This window comes from Amia ocellicauda, chromosome 4 (assembly GCF_036373705.1).
Source record: "Amia ocellicauda isolate fAmiCal2 chromosome 4, fAmiCal2.hap1, whole genome shotgun sequence".
Taxonomy (NCBI): Eukaryota; Metazoa; Chordata; class Actinopteri; order Amiiformes; family Amiidae; genus Amia; species Amia ocellicauda.
Window position 1 is genome coordinate 4515643 of NC_089853.1, and position 15142 is coordinate 4530784.

The 15142-nt window shown below is 41.8% G+C and overlaps 1 protein-coding gene across 14 annotated transcripts in view; it reads right to left on the bottom strand.

Moving 5' to 3' along the window:
- Positions 1–778: 778 nt before the first annotated feature.
- Positions 779–15142, bottom strand: part of ppfia1 (PTPRF interacting protein alpha 1) — a 39524-nt gene continuing 25160 nt past the window's right edge. The window contains exons 10-32 of one of the 14 annotated variants that reach the window (XM_066700564.1): positions 15023–15106; positions 14618–14749; positions 14324–14386; positions 13676–13758; positions 13406–13556; positions 12455–12678; positions 12095–12332; positions 11400–11519; positions 10215–10345; positions 9870–10042; positions 9517–9607; positions 9085–9096; positions 7598–7679; positions 7070–7270; positions 6538–6600; positions 6061–6087; positions 5208–5383; positions 4670–4776; positions 4251–4426; positions 3831–3899; positions 3483–3695; positions 2869–2939; positions 779–2255 (exon numbers count right to left, since the gene is read on the bottom strand). In XM_066700564.1, coding sequence (XP_066556661.1) covers positions 2898–2939; positions 3483–3695; positions 3831–3899; positions 4251–4426; positions 4670–4776; positions 5208–5383; positions 6061–6087; positions 6538–6600; positions 7070–7270; positions 7598–7679; positions 9085–9096; positions 9517–9607; positions 9870–10042; positions 10215–10345; positions 11400–11519; positions 12095–12332; positions 12455–12678; positions 13406–13556; positions 13676–13758; positions 14324–14386; positions 14618–14749; positions 15023–15106 — 2658 coding nt within the window. In that variant the 3' untranslated portion in view covers positions 779–2255; positions 2869–2897. The remainder of the gene's footprint in view (positions 2256–2868; positions 2940–3482; positions 3696–3830; positions 3900–4250; positions 4427–4669; positions 4777–5207; positions 5384–6060; positions 6088–6537; positions 6601–7069; positions 7271–7597; positions 7680–9084; positions 9097–9516; positions 9608–9869; positions 10043–10214; positions 10346–11399; positions 11520–12094; positions 12333–12454; positions 12679–13405; positions 13557–13675; positions 13759–14323; positions 14387–14617; positions 14750–15022; positions 15107–15142) is intronic. The other 13 variants (XM_066700561.1, XM_066700562.1, XM_066700567.1 and 10 more) reach the window with 13 other exon arrangements.

A 15142-nucleotide genomic window follows, 5' to 3' on the forward strand; every position in this document is an offset into this window, starting at 1 on the left:
AGGGAATGAACATACATAGAAATTATACAATGAAGACCAGCAGCAGGAATACAGAATGCTTGAATAGTACAATCCCCCTCCCCCAAGAGCTTCATCATCACAGAACAGGGTTCCGATTCGCTCTAGTGATAGTAAGACACCTGTCCACTCCCACACTAAAACCTTGTGTATGATTACATGTAATTGAGCTCTAGAGCATATTACATACCAGACCTTTAACTGGGACACATTGTGTACCAACCCTAGTTATACTTCAAACTCTCTAAACATAGAACAGGGTGACAAACCAGTCCTGGCATGTGTGCGGAGGGCTGGGGAAGGCTGCTGCAGGTGGTTTGCTTTGCTCTATAGGGAATGACAGTCCAACTGGAGATGGGCTGTGGGCTTCCTGTGATCGGTTAAGCGTCGAGCTGCAGTGAAATTATGGAAAGAGCTGGGGAGGCGTCAGATGATGTAAATATATCAAATGCATGGTTTGCTTATTTTCAGTCACAGATTTCATTTTTAAATACGGATTTGTCTTTAGACTTGGTTCCATTTTTACAGGAAGTTAAACCGTAAACACCATGTTTTATTTTCTTGATTTAGACCATTTCAGAGTTTTAAAGGGGATGAGATTGATTGTGAAAAGGAAAATATTTTGGATTGAATGTAAGGTTTTATAAACTGCACATGCATTTTGAAGACCAGTTTTCTAGTATAAACAAACAAAAAAAAAAAGTCATATTTAAATTAAATATCCTTTGAAATATTGACCAAATAACTTCAAAGGCTGTAATTATTTTTTAAACAAAGACTTAGTCTTTTTATTGGCAGTGGAAAATAAGTTTCAGTATTTTATTGAAAGTAAGCAATAAATAATACTGTGATAAAAATAGTTCAAAAGTACTCATAGACTGTACATAATTTGTTACAAGATCATGAAATTTAAAATGAGAAACTGAAAACAATTAAAACACGACAGGAACATGATTTGAGTTGCACATACAGGTCTAATCACATGGAAACAGACAACAGGGTAAAGTAAGTCAGTACATAAAACAAAAACTACAATTTTAATGAGATTCTTTGTTGATTTCCCAACATCGTGAGCCCATATAAATACTGAGAAACCTGGTGTTCAATAACCAAATACACATTCAGAAACACTTCAGCCATTAATACGATCTGAAATGGCAACTGATATACAAATAGTGACAGACAACAGAATAAGGCTTATTCAAAACATCGTACATTATGCACAAGAAGGCTTCGAAAATTGTGCCGCCTTCTCCTGACTTCCCATTAAAAAACGAGGCCACAGTGATCTGGAATTGGTCCTTTAACAAAGAAAACTGTTGCGTCAGCTTCTTTTCGACATCTGTTTTTAATGCAGAGGGGAAAGGAATGGAAAGTTTCAGCATCTGTGGTTTGCGGAGAATTCTCCATTCGAAGGGACCTTAAAGTCAGACTGCTTCTGCTGGGGGGCTGTCTTCTCTGCTTTTATGGCTTTTCAAAAGGTACATTTTGGTATCACAGTAAAGGATTTACAGAGATGCACACTGGTACAGCTATTGAATGGGGACAAGCCCCAGTTACTGGTTTTTCTCCATATTTTCCACACCCCAATCTTACGTTTTTTTTGCATATGCTCAAGGTTGATTTAAAACAATGCAGTGGGGGGTTTAAAAAAGCTGCAGTTTCCTGAAATTCAGAATTGACCTAAAGTTGCATTTAAAATGAAAAAAATGACTTAAGAAAATGTGAACGAAACATTACCAATGCACTCATTTTAAAGTCACTTTAGCTTAAACTCGTGTTTAAAACAAAAACAAACCGTGTGGTCAATACAACAGGATTATAAAACAAAAATAAAATAAAGATTAGATAGTGTCTGCAGATAAATATACAAACTTCAGACTCATGATACATTCCATTACATCTGAAACATTTTTACACTTGATAAGGGCACAGAATCTGATAGGGGGGGATAATGCAGAATGAATACACAGGCAAAACAAAGGTACATATTAGGGTCTAAATAAAAGACGTATCCAAATCAGTTTACATAAATATAAGAAACATTTAGTCTAAAATATTTCCTCTATGGTATTCAGGAGATTTGTGAATTCACTAATTAAACTCTGTAATAAAATATTTATAGTGTCCTTATAAGAAGTAACAATAGATCACAGATCCCATCTTGATTTCGTAAATGTCGACTTCTTCCAATGATTTAATGCTGCATGATCATCTATAGAAATAGTGTGGGTAAACTGGAAAAGAACAAAAACACATGAGATTCACCAACAGTCTAATTGCAAAATACTATCTGTATTTGAACAATGTTTATTAAACCCATATTTACACATCACAGCTAATGCCAAACTTATGTTAATGACATTAAAATGGAAAATACTCTACTAGATTGTCTGAAAATTCTGATTCAGTATTTACCTTCCGTTACGAGTGTATAACACTATTGCTTTTCCCGTTACATATTAAAAAGGTCTTGACGGAGAAATCAATCCACTATCCAGAACACAGAGACGTTTTATAATGAACTCTGATGCAGATAAAGTGTTTAATTAAAGCATGGTGACTGACCAGGCTCCTGAGGTTAATACGGCTCAAGTTAACTACATCCCAGGTACAATACATACAAACCCTTTGCTGAGATGAAGGCATTGAATCAGACCACGTATGTCCAGATCCCTCCCTAAAATTTGCATTCACTACTCCTCCGTTAATTTTCTTCCACGTGTGGACAGTTAACAGGTCTTGCCTTGTAGTGCCAATACAATATGACAGTATTTGAGAATCAAATGAAGAAATCTGCGAATAGCAAGATCCGAGCAACAGAGAAGTGTTCGTCTCGTTTGAACTCACCAAGAAAAGGCATTAACACGAGTAGGTCCTTACTGTGGTGGAATCCAACCTTTGTGCTCCAGAGACATTGCCTGTTCACAACCATTCAGAGACGACATGCAAAACATGCGTTAAGTCAAACAAGAGGTTAGCAAACACAGCAGCAGTATTCAACAGTGCACTCCGACAACAGGATTAGTACAATGCTTGCAGATCACACGTGTTTGTGTATCCATGGACATAGGCCAGGATTAAATCACAAACTGAGCCCACCTGCACATTTAAAACCGTACCAGCCCAGTACCTGAACAAGGCTAATAAAGAATGGGTTGCAATTATATTTTGTCCGGTTGGTCAAATAGTGGGATTAAATATGGACACTAAAAACACAAAAAATAACTTGAGTACACTCATAGGCCATAACCTATACCACTTAGCACACAAATAAATTCAACTGCTTTTCAAAACTGTAATACACAGGGGGAGGCCAAATACTTATCAGCATTCAAATGGATTGTCATCATTAGTTACACAAGATGTTTTGGTTAACTTCTCAAAGACTAGAAGACTCACAACCACCCAACACCACACCGTCACAACAGTCCAGTTAATACGATTTAAATAAGCTTTTAAACCATGCCGTTATCGTGCTCGTCAGATAGGAAGGGTGCCGTCCTCATACCGTCCATTTGCATCTTCTTTGGCTGCATAGATGGTGAGGACATGGTATTTGTCACCCTGAAATTCGCAGGCAGCGTTTCAGCCGACCCGGGGGCCATCCCTCGGAGGTCTTTTGGACGAAACTTCTTCCTCCAGGAGGGAGCCCTCCTAAAGTTCTTATCGTCATCCTGAAAGCGCCCGGAAAGACCCCATTAACAACTCTGAACACTTTCTACACAAACAAAATATAATTCGAAGCAACATTATGCAAGAGTTACCAGACTGGAACTTTACATAGAACAAATATATAAAATCACTCTCACCTCATCTAGTCGTCTTCCCGTACCCAGGGCGAGAAGGTTATTATATTCTCTCTCTAAGATCGCTCTAACCTAGATGGAGAGAGAGAGAAAACCTCAGCCAACACATCCTCCTAGAAGGTAATGGCAGCTGACAGCAATTAGATGCATCGCAGCACACGTGTGATGAAACGCTCAAAGGATGAGTCACGGGATAAGTAGGTCGCTCAGATCAGAAGGAACCAACTTGGTAGGACTTAATTACTCTTTCGAAATTTGCAACCCGAGCTGAACAAAAACAAAAACAGCTTCCTGCAACAACAGGTCTGCACTCGTCACAGATGGTTTGTCACAATGTTTCGGCATAACATAGCAGTGCGGAGGAAGCACGGTGCACACGTATATGGTTCCTTCCTCTTACGCGTCGCTTCTGCATTCCAGTACCTGTGTGTTCTGGGTGGGGATCTGCATCAAAAGCGCCAAGGCGTTGTGATCGAACGTCTCGTCCAAGGCCAGCAGGGCTCCGTGGACTCCGCTCTCCACCAGGTTATTTGCATATTCCTTGAGACCGATGGATATAATCCAGTTGCTCACGCGGTCGTTGCTCCATACTAGAACATCTGACATAGAACAAAAAATTAACCTTTGACCTTGAAAAACATCAACAAGTCTCAGCTGTTACGTGTCCTTAAGACCTCAAATCCATGTTGTGAACACACTGGTTCTCTTATCTACAATGGGCTAAGGTCAGAGTGGGGGTTTAACCGATAGAACTTTTAAGATGCAAAAGATGTTACAAGACAGTGGTTAGTCATCTTTAAACTTAGTTCAAACAAAACAAAAGTAAAAACAACAACTCAGACCTTCGTTACCTTTAACTTCCACTTGGGATTCTTCTCGTCTCCTTTCAAGCTCTTTTCGATCATAATTAAGCCTTCGTAGACACATGACACCACATTGGAAACTATTTCTGTTTCGAGGAGGAGAGAGGTAGAGGAAAAGGAAGGGGGGGGGGGGGGGGAGAAACAGAACGTGTTAAGTTATTACATTTGCCAAAAATAAATATGCCAAAACAAAATCCATACACAAGAGGGTGCTAGTGCCCATGTAGTTTCTACCCATAACTCAGAGGAATATTTAACAGTAGAGGGAATAATCACTGCATTTCAATTATGATTCATAAAAAGGTTACAGAAGTCTCTTGCGTGGATCAAGGCTGCTGCAAAAACACGGAACAAAACCATATTGTTGATCGACACTGAATACAGACGTTGGCACCAATTATCCTTTTTCTGCAAAATTAAAGGACTTACCCTTTTACTGAAGGTGAAAATCTGAAAAGTCAGATTTTTTTTCTGCGGTCTACAAAATCATTAAAAAAAAATTAACCTCTTTCCTTACCTGTGAAAGCTATCTACCATTTTAAGTTGGCCACGTAAATCCTTCTTCGTCAAATGGTCGAGCATCCTGGCATCGACCAGGCATTCCATGAAGTAGCTCCTGTACTGAGGCAGGCCCAAGCTGGGAAGCCATTCATTGCCAATCCACTCGTGGTTCATATCTCCATAAGCCAGTGTCTACAGATGCACAGATTTGCGATGGGAAATGAAATGATTTAGTATTCATTTATAAATTACCGATTACTATACAGTCTCCTGTTGCTTCTACAGCTCTGGAAAAAATTTAGACCACTCCAAGTTCAGAAATCAATTTTTTCCAGAGCTGTATATACAAGTCAGTTCAGTCTTTTCACATGAGCCTAGGAACTCAGCATTTCAAGAAGAAAGAAAAACAACTCGACTGGCTTCATAAGTTACTGTCCTATGGAAGCAGAAAATGTTACAGTCCGGAATCCCCAAATGAAAGCTCGTGTGTAATGTCCATGATTTGGTTTACACGTTAACAGATAAGCGGAGTTTTTGAAGAGTCTTCGTCCCTGAATTGACCTCCACTCACAAGGAGATAGTGATCATGGCTTCAGTACAGCCTTCCTACAGGCTCTGGAATACATCACGGAAGGACCAAGACATTTGGCACAGTTAGCAGAAGGACCTTAACAGATACCCGGAGTGGAGCATTTACACTAATAGATCCTTGTACCCTCATAGATAAGAGGGTCTAAAACGAGTAGGAAGTGGAGAAGTCTTTCCTACAGCCTACAAAGTCTGGAGTGATATCTCCTCTTTCTCCGTGCCTTCCATTGCAAATACCTAAAAATAGGTCTACTACAGCACACAGATAGAAAAATGCAAACCTGGGCCCAGCTGCCCTCCTCATCCTCCTGATGTTAGCAGTGTTAGAATTGCAGAGAAGAGAAAATTAAGACAAATGTTAGTAGGTGATCAGTATTTAGTGGGAGATGCATTTTGTGAGAGTTAGTGATGGTTATTGTCCCTCAAAACCAAACAAGGCCACTTGGTACTTGCTGCATCAACAAATCAAATATGGGATCAAATTCAAAGTCCAAGGCCTCGGACAGCACCACTACTCAAAAATGATACGTTATTACTGAAAGAACTGAAGTAATTTCTCTCATTACAAACATGTCAAAAGAAAGATACATGTACATACTACTTACTACAGCCGATTGGTTACCCAAACCACACCCCCTCACCATTATCAGATTACTGAAAAGTAAACCCGTCATCACCACACAGGAACACAGAGTGGAAAGTTACCAGTGGAAGTGAAAAGCACTTGAAATGGGAGACAGCACGGTGCCAGGACTAACCGTTTGAGGCGTGGCAGCAAGAGTCTCCATTTCTTCGTGCGTAACCCACACATTCCCCGTGGACTAATCGCATGACCCACAGTGCGTGACAATCGCAATCCAGTGTGAGGAAGGCCAAAATAAAAAGGAAAGGTGGCAGAATATTGAAGCACAAGGTAGGTTAAGACTGGTGGCAAGCAACCGCAAAAGCAATTGTGTAAAACATACAAATAAATACAGGTGTGTAGTGCACCATGCGGCGAGATTCATCGTGTATTCGGTGCAACACGTCATTAAAAAGATGTGATAAAGGCATGCAGTCATTGGTGAGAGGGTTGTGAACTGGGAATAAACAGAGGGTTTAAAAAATGTATTTTAAAATAAATGAAACAAGAATCAAATAGAACAGGCTTTTTCTTGTAGCTTTACATAGAACATACATTTAATTTTAATTTTTAATCGTGATAAGAACTCCAGAACAGAAACAAAGGACTGGGGTTTTCAGGTCTCCGGACACGCTGGGCCAGAGGGGACGCATGAAGCCTAGTCTTACCGTTCTGGAGGTGGGGGGCGCGGATGGGCTGGTGAGAGACATGATCTCCTGGATGGCGAGGCGCAGCTTGAGCCGGTGGAGGGGGTTGCTGATGCCGATCTCCCGCTGGATCTCCGTGTCTGACAGCGCCGACATTATAGCCCCGCTTTTAACGTTGGCTCTGCAAGCTGCCACGTACCAGGCAGGCATGCCTACCCAGAGCTGGGGAGCGAGAAAGTGGTGGGAATTAAAATACGTAAACAAGTGTGCACAGCATTCAAAACTACAGCATAACCCATCGACACTTTCCCCTGGGTTCTCTCAAACTGCCAACATTATTTAAACGCATCTTCAGGGGACAAACAAACTAATTCATTCAATAACTGGAGATATATCTGTGGTGCATTGAAACATGACTTATTTAAACCCAACATATTCCTAATATGAAAAAAAGGAATTAATCCATCTCATGGTACACTAGAACTGTACACTATACACCAGACAGATGCACTTCAGTGGGTTTGAAGATTAAAACGTGACCCCTCTTACCTCCAGCCACACAACCACAGTGGGGCCGTCCCAGTGTGCGAAGGGCAACCCCTGCCGGCGAGCATCTTCCAGCAGCTCGTGCCTGGAAGAGCCGACTGAGTTAGACATTCACGCAACAAGACACACAATACGGTTTATACTTCCCAATTTATATACGTGTCTTTATGTGTTCAAAGATAAGTATCCTATAGCACAGTGCCAGGAAACAAAGAGTGAATCTTTGAAGCTGCTTAAGTTACCCCTTCGAGCTATTCCTTAAATTAACTATGCCTCCTACATCTGAAAGCTATTTTTTAGGAAAATAAATAGATGTCTGATTCTTCATCTCAGAAAGTCCAAGAAAGCTTTGTAGTAGAGATTTTCTGTGAGGCAAGATTTTAATAATGTTTAGTAGGGCAAACGGAACACTGGGTTATACGAAACATAACACTGTTCAGAAATGCGTTTTAGACATCGTACATCTGACCATAGCAAAACATCGGATGCAGAAAATGCAGTATTTCAAAGGAGCAGCCGTTGAAGAAAAAATGACAAGCCGGGGGTTAAGTAGTTAGTAGATTAGACTCATGCCAGAGCCCCCAAAAACACAGACAGGCAGCGGAAACCCACTACGCCATTGTGGTCAATACAAAACACATGATCATTTTTAAATGTTATACAGCTCTGGAAAAAACTAAGAGACCACTCCAAATTCAGAAATCAATGTTGTTAAGCGGTCTCAATTTTTTCCAGAGCTGTAGATGTGAAACATTTTAAATACGCCTGACTAGAAAGACATGTCTGCTGTAATTCATTCAGGTCTTTCTAGTCTTCAAGAGCAGGTTCTGCTTATTTAAGGTTCTAGTTTTTACATCTATTGTTTGACAGGTTTACTCAACAGTTTCTCTTCAGAGGCCAAACGTTATGAGGGTCTATTCTTTATCTAATACTCTACACATGGAAACCAGCTTCACAGTTGTTTTTAGGTTCTTCCAATGTTGTGGACATGGACTCCTTTCAAACATGAGAAACTAGAACCATTACATAGCAGTTCATGGTAATGAAGCCAAACACTCCTTTTTTGAAATGATATGATTCATTTTCGCTATGAGATCAAAAGTGGGAATCTGTTAAAATGAAAATGTATTATGATTTACATACATTCTTCCTGGTAAAAAAAAAACACCTACGCTAGAAAACCCACTAGACTCCAAATGTTTCTCAGTGCATATCAGTCAAAAAAGGTATGCAATACATCATTTGGGTTTCAATAAAATGCTTTACAAACTCATGTTTTATGATTTTCCTTTTGTTGATGTACTACTTAAGTGTATATACTAGAACGCATATATATATATATATATATATATATACACATAACATAAATGGACATCTGTTTAATTAGCTGGTAAAGCATTCCATGCAAAAGCTCACCCTCACACCAACAAACTGTTAAAACAGCATTAATGGGGGTGAAAAATGAAAAATAAAAAAATAAATGAACTTACCCTGATTTTGCACTATATGACATGAAAGGAGGGGGGGTGAAATAAAAGAGGGAAAATCAGCAAATAAAAAGGTATAAGCAAACTATGCAAATTAGAACTAAAAATATAAAATGATTCAGTTAAGGGATGGGTGCAAAATAAAATGAATGTCTACCATCTTTCCAGGAGAAAACTTGATCAATCCACCAAAGGAAATACAAATCAAACAGTATTGTGTAAAAATAATAACCCCACTGATCAGCAAAAGTAAAAACCATGCAAAAATAACTTAAATTGAAGTGCACAAATGATTAAAACATTTGCAAGAGTGGATTTTAATGGTGCAATACAGGATCACGAGTAACAGCATGACATGAAAACAGGGTGACGCATCGTCTCTTCTATGTGCTAACTAGACATTTAGACATTCACTCAAACAAAACCATGACATACTTCTTCTGGAGCTTTCTATTCTTTTCCACCTGCCCACCAAGCTTAAGTCCTAAGGCATCTTGTGGGGAGTTTTCAGCTTCAGGGGTACCTGCTAAATGAGCAGAGGAAATTAAGGTTTAACAAGTAACAAGTGCACTGTAAAAACACTAAACATGGCATGTCAGCTGGCAGCAGATCGCACACAAAACATCCCTGGCACTAATTTCCATTGCTCGTTCATAGCACAACTGCTGGCATGACTTTGATCATCTTCAGGTTAAGAATTACATTTCCTTGGTTTGAATGACACCAAAAGTAAACAAAGATTCTCTGCAAATCCAGATGGAGACGGCTGAAGCATCCCCTGAACAGACCTTGTCCTGGAGACTCTTTGCCCGGCGGGCCAGGACGACCCTTCTCTTTCTTGCCGAACAACCGGCCGATGGAGGACTTGATGCTCTTCTTCTTGGGCGCTTTGTTGAGGGAGTCCTGGCTGCTGTTGCTGCTGCTTGGGTTACTGCCCTGGCCGTCCTGGGACCCTGTGGAGCTGCAAATACACAACGGTTGTTTCTTTGGCACCTGTAGAGGCAGAGCTCTCACTAAGAGGTTCATTTTGTTTTCTATATACATTTTAATCGAGAAGCATGGAATTACGAAACGTTTCCTCGACAGTAACTCAAGCATGCGTGTTCATTTTCTCCTATCCATGTCACATTTACCTCCTGATATCCCTGATGTCTTCGTGACTCGCTGCGTGAATGACTCCCTTGTTCAGGCGCATTGACCTGGGAGTGGTGGGGGGGGACGTCTCACACTTTATCGTAGCCTTGTCATCTTGAGACCCTGCCGACTGCACCAAATAAAGGTCCGATTAAATTCGTTTTGTGCGCAGCGTAAAGGGGGACAAACCATCTGGAAACTGTAATGCGGCACTCGGAGAAAAAAGTATTTAACACTATTCTCTAATGTTTCAATTACAGAAAGAAAACCAAAACAAAGCTAAAAATAAATGACATAATGGATTTACATGTACAAACTGATCTGACTATTTCAAAATTTTTCCATACCATCAAAATTCAAACAATTTAAACTTTCTTCAAGGAAATCCGTTTAATTTAAGACCCAGTTTTAGTCTAAATTTACCTTCCTACGATGTTTCCGTAAATCACTAGGCTGATGAAAGCGTGTAGAGAAAACAAGAAGAATTAGTAAGATTCTGCATGAAGACTAATTTAGCATATAGAAAAAGGGAAGAAAGGAAACTGTTAGACAAGGCAAGCAAACAAAGATGTAAACCCTACGGATACAGGTCGTTCTCTGACAAATCAGATTTCATACAAAAAGACAGGGAACGCATCGAAGAAAGTGCAAGAGGTCAAGAAATCAACCCGGGCAGCAGAAAATTATTTCCTTTTTGAGTCATCAGCAAGTGTTTAAATATTTTCTAACCTGGGATCATATTCACACGGAGACGGTTGGTTTCTCTTTCACATTTCTACTGCTGAAGCGCAGGATGCTGACGTTTTTAAGTTTAATTGCTTCCTAGCCTCCTTTTGGTATTTCCAATGTAAATATTATTCGGCAGTGGGACTTCACGGTCAGTTTTGTGTGTGTGTGTTTTACAAGATTTAATAGGTCATTTCCTTTTTTCATCCAACCAAACTGCACACAGGAAAAAAATAGCTCACAGCCCCTAGGGGTGAAGTGTTCAATCGAGTTAAGGATTTGAAAACACAAAAACACAAGCTGACAATCTTGGGAGGCGCCCTTGTGATAAAGCATCATGATGAGAAACTTGAAAGGAGCAGCTAATGACCAGAGAATAAAAGGGGCGAAGTACGCAACTCCTCAAGTAAATATGACCCCAGGTTTCGACACCGCGCTGGAGGAGTGGTTCTCTGTACCTGAACGCTGTGTGGAGAATCATTATACGGAGGGGATGAGCTAGGACATGGGTTGGATGAATAAACTACAGTCTGATGGGGAAGTGAGGTCTGGATTACATATGTATCATGACGTGATGGCTAGGGGGGGAAAAACAAAACAATGGGAAACAAAAATGACTTAATATATATTACTACTAGGAGTGTGTGTATATTTTTTGTACACACACATTTAAACACACAAACCATCTGTGCAAATAAGTATGAGAAAACCAACAATAAAGAAAAAAAACATGTACTGCCATTATGCACTGTATAATTAACTAAAATGTAGCATAATATCTGTGAGGACAATCATCATCACCAGCTCATAAAGACAAAGCACTTGAGCAATATAAACTGGTATATTATATTTTTACAGTACAGTAGGTCCAGAACACCAACATAAACTGGGGTTCAGGGGAACAATTAGCCAAGGTTGTGGGTTCAAATCCCAGTTTAGACCCTTAAACATTAGAGCAATGTACTCTATCCAGACAGTATCTCCAGTAAAAGCCAAACTGTAAAAACTGGAACCCCCATAACGCCACGTTTCCCCCTGGCTGCCGTAAAAATTGAGCGTCTTAACTGCAGGGCCCGGCCGGGGAAAACGAAGCCCGAGTGGCTTTGGACAGAAACCTCAGACAGATCAAGGAGACCACGAAGCCTGCGCTCACCAGGGTCATGACGCCGAGCCGGTCCACCTCGCGGGCAGGGCTGCGCGGCAAGCGGCGCGGGGTGGAGTGGCCACTGCTGGGTGGGGAGGAGCCAGCCAGGGACGAGCCCGTGTAGGACGGCGGGATGGAGCCCATGGACCGGAACCGGCTGCCCAGGTTGTCCAGACTTCCGCTGCCCACCCGGTTCTCGATCTCCTCCGCCCGCTGAGCCGTGGTCTCCTTCTCCTCCTGGATCATCCTGCAAGACAGAGGCAAGTTACAGCCACAGCAGGGATGCCCAACTCCCAGGTCTTACACAACGGGAACTCAGGAAGGGGAAGGTTTCGCCTTTTATTTGATCAACAGGATGGGGGGCCGTGCCTGATTTCGTTGTTGATGGCGTCCAGTTGCTCCTGCAGCATCATGGCCAGTGTCTGGGCGTCGGCCTGGCCGCTGGGGGACAGCAGGTCCACGGAGCTGAAGATGGTCTCCCGGTCGTCCTCCACGTCGGACATGTCGACGTCGCTCTCGAACGCCTGTGCCACGTTGGCCAGGACGTTAGCCTGCTGCACCCTCTCCCACTCCTGCTCATTGAGCGTCTGTACCTGCCAGCACACAGCAGGGAGGTTAGGCCTCGCAGGTACTTCACACTGGGTCTGAAGCACAGTACAGGTGCAGCTAAAGTCTGAGGAATTCAGTGTTCCAGTCCTTTAACTCGATCAACGCTGGTTATGTAGAAACCTTGACCTTATATACGAGGCATGCACTGAAACACACCAGATAAAGCAAACCATTACTTCAAGAACTTACAGTGGAAAGGAGTTTATTAAACAATTCACCACAATGAGAACAAAAAAAAAAACCGGTATGACTCCAGCATTCAGAGACTCTCTCCAGGGGACGGAAGCGCATCACCTAATTTCACAAGCAATTCATACAGTAGTACAATTCGGTATCATATACAAACTTACATGCTTCTGATGTCCCACGAGAAAGCAAGAATCAGAGAGAACAGGAGAAAGAAGAGAGTCAAAATCCATCGATTCCCAAGTAACAAAAGTATTAAAGTATAGCGATTAACAGTTTCATTCCCCTTCTGCACTCAACTGCACGATTACTTAACAGCCCTACAATGAAGGAAGGACTGAAGTTATTTCTAACACAATAATAAAAAGATGTTTAATGTAATGGAAGGCTTAAAATAATACACTGAAGTTCTTTTATAAACCACTTCAATTCTACCTTTCCACAGCCTTGTTCTCAGACAACGTGTATAGAAAGCTAAACCGACGCCGCTGCAGTGCAGCGATGGGTGGACCAGCAGCTCCTTACCTTTGAGGGCTCGTCTCGGAGCGCCGCCAGCCGCCCTTTCTGCGGACGCCTCAACACCATGGCTGTGCTGTAGTGCTCTGCGTGGCCGTCCATCATAGAGGAAGCCGACACGGGGTACCTGAAGTCAGGGGTGCCGCCGAGGTGGGACCGCCTGGGCAACAAGAAAAATCTGCTTTCACAGGGAGCCAAATCGACAGCGATGACCATGACGTCTTAGTCCGCCGAAACTATTGGCATTGGCAGCAACGGTGACAGGCAATGGTTTCTTACCCATGATGCAGCGAGGAGGTGCTTCTTGTCCTCGACTGCTCATTTTCAGCCCTCATGGTTTCTATTTCAATGAGGAGTTGCTCCTAAGAAACAGAAAATGATGTAATTTAGTAACACGTGTATATTACTTATACATATATATACACATATATACAAATACACACACACATATATATACACCGCTAAATTACAAGACTTTTAAAACATCTCTGATTCATGGGGGGTTGGTAAAGGGTGAAGAACACATCTAATCTGTTTCACAGGACTGCAGAACGGACCAGAAAGGATTGTTTATCAAGGTGACCCACTGGCGCATTGGACGACACTGATTTATAGGTATCCCTTAAATCAGTTTCAGAAACGTATTTGGGCAGTTAAGTCCAGGCTTCAACAGCTGAACCTGAACACCTTGCAGCCCAACATGATCGGACTTGAGCCCTCCTGACACAATAAATGGTTTCCTTAGCCGACCTCGAACATCCACAGTCACTAACACTTAGAAACTGTTTTAAAGGGGAAATAGAAAACCTGCTGGACTCTTTAGGGCTGGGATTAATACACTTGAGCATTTGCAACAAACTACAACAGCAGGAAAGATGTGGACAAAGCTTCTGGGCAAAATGCTCTCCACATAGAAAAATCACATACCTTCTCGTGATGCGCTTCTTCGATCATTTTTTTAGTGTGTTCAAGATCGCGAATGAGGGTGTTCTGTAAATAAAGCACACATTATTTTCATGTGCTGGTCAAGTGTAACGTTGCATTCAAGAATTCAAACGTAAAAGTTAACATTAAAATAAAATGCTTAGTTTACATTAGTTTGGAACCAGCAAGCTCAAATCATTTTATTTTCCTCGCAGAGATCGGGTGTTTTGTGCTCTTTCGGGCTTCAGAAAAGCACGTCCCCTCTGGTGAAACCAGAAGCAGTTCGATACTTGGTACCTTGTCTTCTAAAGCTGACATCCTCTCCTTTAGATGGAGCTGCAGCCGTTCGTTTGATTCAGACAGCAGTTTGTCCACCGTCTCCGACAATCGCTTGTTGTGCTCTTCGTTCATCTTCTCCCTCTGCCGCGCCTTTAAGAGAAGGAATCGCGAATGATTGATTACTTAGTCTCCCTCCCCACAAAAACGGAGGTAATCCATGTCAGAAACTGCACCATAGCACTCCGCGGATCTCTGAGATATGCAATTACCGTTTCCATTAATGCTCTAGTCATTACTTTTTGCACCCAGAGTGAATCAAGCGTGTAACTCAAGAGTAACGATAACCATTACTCAAGGAAGGGGTGGTCGATTCCTTGAAATCGGAGTGGTAATTTAGTTGCCGGTCTGGCCGATCAATCTCACCCTCTGCAACTCCTGGTTCTTCTCCTCCAGTTGGGCCTCCATCTGTCTCAGGCGCTCCTCAATGTTGCCGTGTCTCTCCTCGGCCTGCCAGTAAAACACATTGCCGTCAAAGCGCCGAAT